We start from the raw sequence: 12998 nt of genomic DNA, 5'->3' as shown, positions 1-12998 counted from the left end.
TTTCGAGGTTATGTTTAAGTGTGGCGTTTGGCAATGTGGGCGGGAAATTTAAATTGGAAAATTCACTCACAGCTTGCGTTCCTCGTAGAGATAAAGAATCCCTCTTCGGAAATTGTGCTGATGACAGAGAATTAAGATTTGATCCTTGTCGTAACAGGCGTTCGAGTTTTGGAGAAGACGAACGACTTTTTGTTCGTATTGGAGCTTTGCGATCTCGTCTTTTAAAGCAGACCAGACATGCAGATAATGTTCTACTAATGTGTTATAAACAAGTGTACTCCATCTGAAAATTTAGTTTGATTTCGAACACTTGTTGACAGTGCTGTAATCATAAAAAAGTGGCCTGGCGAGACTTTTCATTAACTAAAAAAGTAGCTTTTTTTTAACAAGTTTTTAGAAAAAAAAAGTAAGATTGGTTACGAACTTGGATAACATTTATAATTTAAAACCCAATAAGAAAATCTAACTACATTTTTCGGTAATTTTTTTATTTATTTTTTTTAAAGGACACAATTATATTTTTAGTTCGAAATTCATCTCGTTTAGTTAAAAAATCTATTATCTTGTTGAAAATACAACTGTATTACTGAAAAGCCATTTATTTAATCCCAAATTCCACTACTTTGTTAAAACTGCGAAAGAGTAGAATATAAGTAGTAGTTAAGTTAGACTAAGGATGGAATTGTAAATATATGTACAGGGAGCGGAGGCCCTCAAACCCGTAAAAGGGAGAGATTAAATACATACATACTACTTTGTTAAAAATTCATTTTTTAAGTTGAAAGATAATCTCATCCGTTGAAAATTTAATTCTTTTGTTGAAAATTCATTCTTTTAGTTTAAGGTTCATCAGAAGTAATTTTTTCTAAAAAATTCCACTACTTTGACAAAAATTCATTTTTTTACTTCAAGATTCATCTCTTTGGTTGAAAATTCAATTATTTAGTTGAAAATAAATCATGAACATTTTGTAAAAACTCATCTTTTTATAAAAAATGCCACTACTTTATTAAAAATTCATTTTTTTAGTTGAAGGTTGATCTCTGGTTAAAAATTAAATTCTTTTGTTGAAAATTCATTTTTTTAGTTGAAGGATCACCAAAAGTAATTTTTTACCAAAAATTCCACTAGTTTGTTAAAAACTCATTTTCTTTAGTTTAAGGTTCATCTCTTTTATTTAAAATTTAATTATTTAGTTGAAAATCAATCATAAACATTTTGTAAAAATTCATATTTAAAAAAAAATGCCACTCCTTTATTAAGTATTCATTTTTTTAGTTGAATCTCTTTGGATGAAAATTTAATTATTTTCTTGAAAATTCATTTTCTTAGTTGAAGGTTTATGTTTGGTTAAAAATTTAATTATTTTGCTGAAAACGCAACTATAATGTTCAAAAGTCATCTTTTTTACAAGTCCACTACTTTATTAAAAATTAATTTTTTTAGTGGAAGGTTCATCTATTTGGTTGAAAATTTAATTATTTTATTGAAAATTCATTTTTTTAATATCAAATCAATGTCTTTCATTGAAAAATGTAATTCATTTCTTGAAAATTCATTTTTTCAGTTAAAGATTTATCTCATTGGTTGAAAATTTTATTCTTTTGTTAAAAATTCATTTGTTATATTTGAAGGTTCATCTCTGGTTAAAAATTTAATTATTTTCTTGATAATTCATTTTTTTAGCTGAAGGTTCATCAAAAGTAATTTTTTCTAAAAAATTCCACTACTTTGTTAAAAATTTATTTTTTTACTTCAAGGTGTTCATCTCTTTGGTTGAAAATTTAATTGTTTAGTTGATATCAATCCTGAACATTTTTTAAAAACTCATATTTTTTATGAAAAATACCACTACTTTATTAAAAATTAATGTTTTTAGTTGAAGGTTCATCTTTTTGGTTGAAAATATAATTATTTTCTTGAAAATTCATTTTCGTATTTGAAGGTTTACCTCTTTGGTTAAAAATTTAATTATTTTGTTGAAAATGCAGCTATAATGTTGAAAAGTCATTTTTTCTATAAAAAGTCCACTACTTTATTAAAAATTAATTTTTTTAGTTAAAGATTCATATTTGTGGTTGAAACTTTAATTATTTTTTTGAAAATTCATTCTTTTAGTCGAAGGTTCATCTCTTTTGTTAAACATTTAATTATTTAAATGAAAATTAAAACTCAAAATTTTGGTTAAAAAGTCACCTTTTTTGTCAAAAATTCCACTACTTTATTAAAAATTCATTTTTTTTGTTAGTTAAAGGTTCATCTCTTTGGTTAAAAATCTAATGATTTAGTTGAAATTGAATCATGAAAATTTTGTTGAAAACTATAATTTTTTCATAAAGTTCCATTACTTTATTAAAAATTCTTTTTTTATTTAAAGGTTCATCTCTTTGGTAGAAAATTTAATCATTTTATTTAAAATGAAAACTTTGTTAAAAAGTAATTTTTGTATGTAATATTCCACTATTATGTTCAAAATAATGTTTTTAAATCGAAGGATCATCTCTTTCGTTGAAAATTTAACTATTTTCATGAAAATTCCTTTCATGTTTAGTTGAAAATAAATTTTCTGAACTGACCATTAAACTATTCAAATTTTTGGTCAAAAGTTGATATTTTTCAGTTAAAAATTTAACTATTTGGTTAATAATTTATCTTTTTTAGTTAATTCGTCTGTCATGATACAAATTTAATCTTCTTGGTTGAAAATTGATCCTTTTTTGTCAACATTTTTTTATAGATAATTAATCTTTTGGACTTTTAAATTAAATGATTTGGTTGAAAATTCATGTTATTTTGTAAAAATTGGTCTTTTTTGGTAGAACATCAATCTTCTTGGGCAACCAATCAAATTTCTGATTGAAAATTTAACTATTTTGATGAGAATTTTTTTTTTATTTCATAATAGTTTTTCTATGAAACATCAATAACTCCATTTTTAAGTGAAACTTTATCCAGTATATTGTATAAGTTTAAAATCCAACTATTTTGTAAAAAAATCCATGTATTTTATTGCTGAAATGTTGTCTTTTTGAGTAGAAAATTATTTTTATTTGTTGAAAGTTCAACTTTTGGTTGATAATTCAACTATCATATTAAAAATTTATCTTTCTTGGTTAAAAACGATTTTCTTTGATGAAAATTAATCTTTTTCGATTTAAAAGTCCACTCTTTTTTTATAAAATTCGACTTATTAGCTTAAAAACTTCCATCTTTTATTGAAAATTGATCTTTAATGGTAGAAAATTAATTTTTCTAAATTAAAAATGATTTTTTAAATGAAAATTCAACTGTTTGATGCAAAATGCATCTTTGTATATTGAAAATTCAACTATTTGGTTAGAAATTTACCTATGCTGTTGAAAATTCATTGAAAATAAACCTTTCTGGGTTGAAAAGTATGTACATATTTATTAAAAAATCAACTGTCTCCGAGAAAATTCGTCTCTTTAGCTTGAAAATTTTATCTTGTTAATCTTTCTAGGACAAAAATGCAAATTTCGACTAAACATTTTTAAACAAATTTGTAGTTATACTTTTTGGTTTAAAATTCTACTGTTTTGTTGAAAAATTTACTATTTGGTAGAAAATGTACTTTTTGTCTAAAATTTATATTTTTGTGTTGCAAAATGAAGTCAAATATTTACTGGACGAAAGTTCAAGCTTTTTAAACACGAGTTTGTCGTTTTTTTTTTTTTTTTAGAAATTCATCTGTTTTAAGAGAAATTTAATCTTTTTTTGGATAAAAATGCAAATTATTTGGTAGAGAAATAAACTATTTTGTTAAAAATTCATACTTTTTGTTTAAAAAGTCGTCTTTGTGAATTGAAAATTAAATTTTTTCCGTAGAAACTTATTTATTGTTAAAAATTCATATTTCCATCAAGAAAAGTCAACTAAAACCTTTTTAATCTTTTTTTGAATGAAAACCTTTTACGTTGAAAAAATTCGTCTTTTTGGATTGAAAATTCAATTTTTTTTCGTAGAAATTTATTTTTTGTTAAAATATTCATATTTTGATCTTGACAAATATACGGAAATCTTTTTTTCAAATGAAAATTCAACTATTTTTTTAACATTTATTCTTTTTAAATAAAAATTCATCTGTTTTAAGAAAAATTTAATCTTTTTTAGATGAAAATGCAACTATTTGTTAGAGAATTGAGCTACTTTGTTAAAATTTATCCTATTTGGTTGAAAAAATTCGTCTTTCTGGATTGAAAATTCCATTTTTTACAGTAGAAATTTATTTTTTGTTAAAAAACTTATACTTTGATCTTGAAAGATAAACTGGAATCTCTTTTGTGAAAATATTCAAATCTTTTTTTAACATTAAAAAAAAATAAAAATTCATCTGTTTTAAGGGAAATTTTATCTTTTTTAGATAAAAATGCAATAATTTTTTTAGAGAATTCAACTATGTTGTTAAATATATATCCTTTTTGGTAGAAAAAATTCGTCTTTTTGGATTGAAAATTCAATTTTTAGTAAAAATCTATATTTTTAGTTAAAAAATTCATATTTTGATCTTGAGAAAAACAACTAGAATCTTGTTTGGATGAAAATTCAACTTTTTTTTTTTAATTTCTTTTCTTTTTTTAAATAACAATTCACCTGTTTTAAAAGAAATGTCATCATTTTTATATAAAAATGCATCTATTTGGTAGAGAATTCAAATGTTTGGTTAAAAAATCATCCTTTTTGCTTGAAAAAATTTATATTTTTTAATTGAAAATTCAATTTTTTCAGTAGAAATTTCTTTTTTGTTAAAAAATCAATATTTCGATCTTGACAGATAATCTGGAATCTTTTTCGTGTGAAAATTCAAATATTTTTTTAACATTAAAAAAAAATACAATTTCATCTGCTTTAAGGAAAATTTAATCTTTTTTAGATAAAAATGCAACTATTTAATAGAGAATTAAACTATTTTGTTAAAAAATCATCCTTTTTCGTTGAAAAAATTCGTCTTTTTGGATTGAAAATTCAATTTTTTGTTGTAGAAATTTATTTATTGTTAAAAAATTTATATTTTCATCTAGACAGATGAACTGGAATCTTTTTTAAAAATGAAAATTCAACTATTTTTCGAACACTTGTTGTCCTTTTTAAATAAAAATTCATCTGTTTTAAGAGAAATTTCATTTTTTTTTAGATAAAAATGCATCTATTTGGTAGAGAATTCATATATTTTGTTAAAAAATCATCCTTTTTGCTTGAAAAAATTTATATTTTTGGATTGAAAATTCAATTTTTTTCGTAAAAATTATATATTTTTTTAAATTCATATTTTGATATTGACAGATAAGCTGAAATCTTTTTTGTATAGAAATTCAATTATTTTTTTAAAATACAAATTCTTCTGTTTTAAGAGAAATTTAATCTTTTTTAGATAAAAATGCAATTATTAGGTAGAGAATTGAACTATACAAAAAAAATTATCCTTTTTGGTTAAAAAATTCGTCGTTTTGGATTAAAAATTCAAATTCTTTTTTGTAGAAATTTATTTATTGTTAAAAAAGTTACATTTTGATCTTGACAGATGAACTGGAATCTTTTTTTAAATAAAAATTCAACTATTTTTTTTAACATTGATTGTTTTTTTTTTAATAAAAATTCATCTGTTTTAAGAGAAATTTCATCCTTTTTGGATAAAATGCAACTGTTTGGTAGAGAATTCAACTATTTTGTTAAAAATTTGTCCTGTTTGGTTGAAAAAATTCATCTTTATGGATTGAAAATTCAATTTTTTTCGTAGAAACTTTTTTTTTTAATTTATATTTTGATAATAAAAAGTCAACTGAAACTTTTTAAAGAACAAATTCAATTATATCTTTAAAAATTTACCTTTTGAATTAAAAATTCATCTGTTTCAATAGAAATTTCATTATTTTTTAATAAAAACGCAACTTTTTGGTTAAAAATTCATCTCTATGGTTAAAAGTTGAACTATTTTGTCGAAAATTAATCTTTTTAAATTGAAAATTCAACTATTTTGGTAATAGTTAAACTAAATTCTTAAATATTTATCTTTTTGATTAAAGGCTTATTATTTGACAGCAAATTTAACTTTTTAGTGGAAAAGCCTTTTTTTTGTTTAAAATTAAATTTTTTAACTGATAATCCAACTTATCCATTTTTTAAAGATTGATCCTTTTTAGTTGAAAATTCTCCTTTTTTAGTAAAATAATAATAATTTTCTTGGTATGAAATTTATTTTTTTTTCGGTAAAACTACATCAGTTTCATGAAAAAGTAATTTTTTGCTGAAAAGCCATATTTTTTGTTTGCAAGTTCAATTTTTGTGTAAAAAAATTCGTCTTTTAGCTTTAAGGTTTTAAATACATTGGATAAAATTTTATTTCTTTCTTGAGTGAAAAATAATTATTTTTGGAAAATTCGTGTCTTTTTGGTTTTAAAATTCTTTTTTTTTTGGTATAAATTTTACCTTTTTTAATATTGAAATATAACTATGTTAAGCATCTTATCTACAGTATTTTTATTTAAAAGAAAAGGTAAAAATGTCCTAAATTGGTAACGTAATTTTGTGGATGGCCCATAACTGGAAAAATTTCCGTGTAACAAAAATTGGCTTGGTGCCGCCAGGCCTTCAAAAAAGTACCCTGGCGGCGCCAGGTGCCGCCAGGCCTCGATTACACCAATGATTTTTTATTTTTGGCTAAAAAAAAATAATTGGACACCTACTTTCCGTCATTTTTGATCAGATGCTCCAGAAATTCCACTAGACGCTCGGAATTATTTAGAAAGAGGTGAATAAAATCCTCCGGATTTCCTCTATCGATTTGTTCATTTGAATCGGTACTAACCTGTTTAATTTGAAAAGAATTAGTTAATTTTAAATTCTCAGGCCTCGGACTCATTTAAAGAAAAAAAATAGTGTGAATAGTGTTACAAATTTAAAAAATAGTGTCAGGATGGTGTCAATAAATTTTTGAAATATCAAAAATGAAACTTTAATGTTTATTTTAAATTTTACTCTTTAATTTATAAATTATTAACATTATTGTTCATTTATCGCCAGCTTTTTCACTTAAATACGAACCGAATTAATATTCTTTTATTTAAAAATATTGTTATTTAGTTCAAAATTGAATTATTTTGATGAAATTTTAACATTTTGTTAAAAAGTCATATTCACCTTTTTGGTTTTAAAGTGTATCCCTTTCTATAGAAATTTCATATTTTTTAATGTCTTTCGGTTGACAATTAACTTCTTCGTTGAAAATGTAACTATTTCGAACAGAATTCGTATTTTCGGCTCGAAGCTTAAAAAATTTGACAAAAAATTTAACTGTTTCATTTTTGTTGTTGTAGAAATTTTTTTTTATTTTTGTTAAAAACTATTTGTTTATACTGAAAATTTAACTATTTGGTTGAAAATTCATAATCTTGGAATTAAATTTTCAACTATTTTGAAGAAAATTCGTATTTTTAACTTAAAAATCTACAATTTCGTATAAAATTCAACCACTTGATACAAAATTGATCTTTTTTGTATAAAATTCGTTTTTTTTTTTTTTAAATTGATTCTCTTCAACACAAATTTAAGTACACTATTTTTTTATTAGAAACTGAACTTTTTTAGTTTAAATATTCAACTAATTAGTTTACAAATTTAAGAAATGAAAAATAGATACGCTAAAAACGAATAAAATAAATTTTGGAATTTTGGCATATTGTTTAAAAATGTACTATTTTGCTGAAAATTCGTCCTTTTGGAAGAAAATAAATTTTTCCGTTAAAAATCAAGTACATTCTTGAAAAATCATCCAAGTTGGTTAAATCAAACTGTTTTTGCTTTTTTTATTTTAAACTAAAATATTTTTTTTCTTTAAAATATCAAATATGTTTTTCGTTGAAAATCAATCTTTTGAGGTTGAAAGTGAAATAATTTCTGAAAAGTTCATTTTTTTAGTTGAAAATTCATCATTTTAGTTGAAAATTTGTTTTTTTGTAGATAAAAATTATTTTTTAAATTGAAAATTTAACTATTTTGTTGAAAATGTAAATTCTGGGAATGAATATTCAACTTCTTGATAGAAAATTCTTCTTTATGGCTTACAAAATTCCACCATTTGTTATAAAATTTAACTTTTTGGTACAAAACTAATCTGTTTTGTAGAAAATTATTTTAACAATTTTTCTGGGTAAAAAAACAATTATATTCTTAAAAATGTTTAATTTTTTTATTTTAAACTGAAATATTTTCTCTCTTTCTAATCTCAAATATTATATTTTTCGTTGAAAATTCATCTTTTCATATTGAAAGTTAATATTTTTAGGCTGAAAGTGGAATTATTTCTAAAAATTACATTTTTTTGGTTGAAAATTCATAATTTTAATTAAAAATTCGTTTTATTTTAGATAAAAATAATTTTTTAACTGAAAATTTAACTATTTTATTAAAATTCATATTCTAGGATTGAATATTCAACTATTTGAAAGAAAATCCGTATTTTTAGCTTAAAAAATCCACAATTTGGTATAAAATTCAACTATTTGGTATAAAATTAATCTGTTTTGTGTAAAAATTCATTTTTATTCTTATTAAAAATTAATTCTCCTTAATGAAAATTTAACTCAATCTTTTTTGGTTAAAAACTGAACTTTTTAGTTAAAAAAATTTAGAAACGAAAACTAGATAAGCTAAAAATGAACAAAATAAAATTTGAACTAAAATCGTATCCATTGTTCAAAATATTTAGTTGAAAATTCATGTAATTTTTTAAAAATTCGATTTTTCAAAGAAAAGCCTTTTCGGTTAAAAATGCATGTATTGAAATATTTTCTTGCTTTAAAATATAAAATATAATATTTTTCGTTGAGAATTCATATTTTTAGATTGAAAATTAATCTTTTGAGGTTGTACGTGGCATTGTTTCTGAAAAGTTCATTTTTTTGGTTAAAAATTAGTTTTATTTCAGTTAAAAATTATTTTTTTTAAACTGAAAATTCAATTATTTTCTGATAATACGTATTCTGGGAATGCACGTTCAACTGCTTCATAGAAAAATCCTCTTTTTGGCTTAAAAAATCCACAATTTGTTATAAAAATGAATTGTCTGGTATACAATTAATCTGTTTTTTAGAAAATTCGTTTTTTTTAAATTAATTCTCCTCAATAAAAATGTAACCACATCATTTTTGTTAAAAAATTGAACTTTTTTAGTTTAAAAATCCAACTATATAGTTGAAAAAATTTATAAACGAAAATTAACATGTTTTAGTTAGGGATTTCCTTTGTCGTTAAAAATCAAGTACATTCTGAAAAAATCATCTAATTTGGTTATATAAAACTGTTTTGTATTTTATATTGAAATACTTTCTCTCTTTGAAATCTCAAATATTATTTCTTTTTCGAAAATTTATCTTTTCAGATTGAAAGTTAATCTTGTTAGGTTGAAAATGGAATTATTTCTGAAAATTTACTTTTTTTTCTTGAAAATCCATAATGTTAATTGAAAACTCGTTTTATTTCAGTTAAAAATAATTTTTTAACTTAAAATTTAACTATTTTGTTAAAATTCATATTCTGGGATTGGATCTTCAACTGTTTCATGGAAATATCATCTTTTTGGCTTAAAAAATCCACAATTTTATATAAAGTTCAACTATTTGGTATAAAATTAATCTGTTTTGTAGAAAGTTCCATTGTTCAAAATATTTAGTTGAAAATTCGTTTTTTTTTTAATAGAAAAGCCATTTTGGTTAAAAATGTATGTATTTTGCTAAAAATTCTTCTGTTTTTGTAGAAAATAAATTTTTTTAAAATCAAGTACATTCTCTACAAAATCATCCAAGTTGGTTAAAACAAACGTTTTTTTTTTTAATTATAATATTTTCTTTCTTTGAAATATCAATGATATTTTTCGTTGAAAATTCATCTTTTTATAATGAAAATTAATCTTTTGAGGTTGAAAGTGGAATTATTTCTGAAAATGTACTCTTTTTTATTGAAAATTCATCATTTTAACTGAAATATTAACTATTTTGTTAAAATCCATATTCTGGGATTGAATATGCAAAAGCTTCACAGAAAATTCCTCCTTTTGGATTAAAAATCAACAATTTGTTATAAAATTCAATTGTTTGGTACACAATTAATCTGTTTTGCAGAAAATTCCTTTTTTTTTTAAATGAAAAATTAATTCTCCTCAATAAAAATTTAACCACACCATTTTTGTTAAAAAATTGAACTTTCTTAGTTTAAAAATTCAACTGTATAGTTGAAAAAAATTAAGAAACGAAAACTAAATAAGCTAAAAATGAATCAACTAAAGTTTAATTCGTATTTTTGGTGGAAAACCCATTTTTTTGTTTAAATATGTAATTGCAGGGATAAAAATTAACCTGTTTTAGTTGGGTATTTCGCTTGCCGCTAAAAATCAAGTGCATTCTTAAAAAATCATCTAATTTGGTTATATAAAACTGTTTTTTATTTTAAATTGAAATTATTTTCTTTCTTTCAAATCTCAAATATTTGTCGTTGAAAATTCATCTTTTCAGATTGAAAGTTAATCCTTTTAGGTTGAAAGTAGAGTTATTTCTGAAAACTTCCTTTTTTTTGTGAAAAACTCATAATTGAAATGAAAGTGGAATTATTTCTGAAATTGTCATTTTTTAGGCTGAAGATGTAGAATTTTAATTGAAAATTTCTTTTTCATTTGTGACAATAATTTTTTTTTAAATAGAAATTTAAATATTTTGTTGAAAATTTAAATTCTGGGATTTAGTATTCAACAGCTTCATAGAAAATTCCTCTTTTTCGTTAAAAAAATCCATAATTTGTTATAAAATTCAATTGTTTGGTACACAATTAGTCTATGTTGCAGAAAATTCTTTTTTTTCATAAAAAATTAACTACAACATTTTTGTTTAAAAACTAAACTTTTTAGTTTAAAAATCCAACCATTTAGTTTAAAAAATTTAGAAACGAAAATTAAATAAGCTAAAAATAAGTCAACTAAAGTTTAATTCGTCTTTTTTGGTAGAAAAACCATTTTTTTGGTTAAAAATGTAACTGCGTGGTCAAAAATTAACTTGTTTTAGTTGGAGTTAAAAGTCTTTTTTGGTTATATTCAATTATTTTTTATTTTAAATTAAAATTTTTTGTTCAAATATCAACTGTTAATTTTTCTTTTCTTCAAAATTAGCATTTCTCGGTTGAAAATGCTACTTTTTTTGCAGAGAATTCTTCTCTTTAGTTTGAAAATTAATTTGTTTACCTAAAAATTAGACTATTCGATTGTTGGTTAAAAATTCATCTTTTACAGTTAAAAATACATGTATTTTCTTTAAAAATCTTTTCTTTTGATAGAAAATTAATCCTTTTGGTTTAAAATTTAATATTAAATTTTTTCTTAAAATTTAGTATTTTCACGTGAAAAATTCAACTTTTTTGTGGAGAATTCGTCTTTTTGACTTGAAAATTCAACAATTTGGTAGAAAATTCATCCGTTTTGTTGAAAATTTATGTTATTTATGTAATTTTTAGCCAATTAACAAAGAAGTTTAAAATATTTGAAAATGAAAAATAAGGAAATCGTGACAGTATCGGGAAAAATTTGTAAAAAAATCGTGTCTATTGGGAATGGTGGTCGACAATTTCACCACCTGGTGCCGAAAACTGGAACTAGAATGAGTAGGTATAATTCTAATGGTGTATTATAATTTTTGGATCAAAGTGTTTTTATGATTATTTTGTAAAATATAAAACAATGATTAAATACTAAAAAAAATCTTCATAAAAAAAATAGTTTTAGATGGAATTTCCATCTTATACGGTGAAAAAAAAAACACATTTTTGAGCTTTAGAGTTCGACTGATTTTCGTGAGAATTCAACAATTTGGTATAAAGTTAAACTATTTGATAGAAAATTAAATATTTTTTATATATTGAAAATCATTTAGAAACGCAAAAATGTAAATGAAAAATTAATCCAATAAAATTTGGACTAAAATCGCGTATATTGTTGAAAGTATTTAGTTGTAAATTAAGATAATTTGTTAAAAGTTTGTCTTTCTTGGTAGAAAATTAATCTTTTTGGTTGAAATTCAATTATTTTATAGAAAATTTATAGTTTCGGCTCAAAAATAAAAAATTTATATATTTTGTTGAAAATCCGTCCTTTTTGAAGTAAAATCGATTTTTAAAAATTAAAACCAAGTATTTTTTATTTCAAATTGAAATTTTTTTTAGAAATATTAATTATTGAATTTAATTGTTAAAAATTCATGTTTTTAAATTACAAATTGAACTTCATAGTTAAAACCCTTTGTTTCTGATACATACTTAAATTTATTATCCAATAAATACTTTAAACTTCGCAAAAAAAATCTTTAAAACACTTTTATGCACAATTTAAAATGCATCTTTAAAATCGTACCTATTCTTTCTAGTTCGGATTTTTGTCACCAGGTGGCACCGCGCAGTTTAACCATTCTCAATGGTGTCATTTATTTCAGAATAGTAGAACAATACTGTCATCACTCAAACAAAAAAAAAGTGAGTCCAAGGCGTGAAATGGTTATTTATAAATAAAATTAAAGATAGGCTTATTTAGGAATTTGAATACTTTGTCGACAGTCTTGTCATTTGGTTTGTAGTTCGTACAAAGCATTTTCAAAAACTGCGTAGCTTCGTTCGGCACGTTCTCAATTAAAATGCTTCCGTATTTTTTCATGTTCAGCTCCGCCTAAAAGCGGGAGAATAATTGTAGATGATAAAATACAAGTTTGGATAATTAAAAAGTTGATTTAAATAATCTACCTCTTCAAAATCGAGGGTCGCCATATATTCTAGGGCTTTTTTGTACTCTGCCTTGTATTCTATCTGAATTCGAAGATACCATTCATGTTTCTGGTGCTTCTGAGCGAGAAGCAAAGCATCTTCGGGCGAACCTTGACGACAAACTTTTATGGCAATCTCAACATCGAAATCCACCTCTCTATCTTTGGTCTGAAAGGGCATCGAATATTTTT

General features: G+C 22.7%; 1 protein-coding gene across 1 annotated transcript in view; it reads right to left on the bottom strand.

The window, feature by feature from the left end:
- LOC117171869 (vacuolar protein sorting-associated protein 11 homolog) overlaps positions 1-12998 on the bottom strand; it is a 70021-nt gene that overhangs the window by 16947 nt on the left and 40076 nt on the right. Inside the window, exons 9-12 of the mRNA XM_033359510.1 lie at positions 12787-12975; positions 12593-12712; positions 6702-6823; positions 71-283 (exon numbers count right to left, since the gene is read on the bottom strand). Coding sequence (XP_033215401.1) covers positions 71-283; positions 6702-6823; positions 12593-12712; positions 12787-12975 — 644 coding nt within the window. The remainder of the gene's footprint in view (positions 1-70; positions 284-6701; positions 6824-12592; positions 12713-12786; positions 12976-12998) is intronic.

This window comes from Belonocnema kinseyi, chromosome 1 (genome assembly GCF_010883055.1).
Source record: "Belonocnema kinseyi isolate 2016_QV_RU_SX_M_011 chromosome 1, B_treatae_v1, whole genome shotgun sequence".
NCBI classification, from domain to species: domain Eukaryota; kingdom Metazoa; phylum Arthropoda; class Insecta; order Hymenoptera; family Cynipidae; genus Belonocnema; species Belonocnema kinseyi.
The sequence above is the reverse complement of the archived record's forward strand: the minus strand, read 5'-3'. Positions and strand labels throughout refer to the sequence as shown.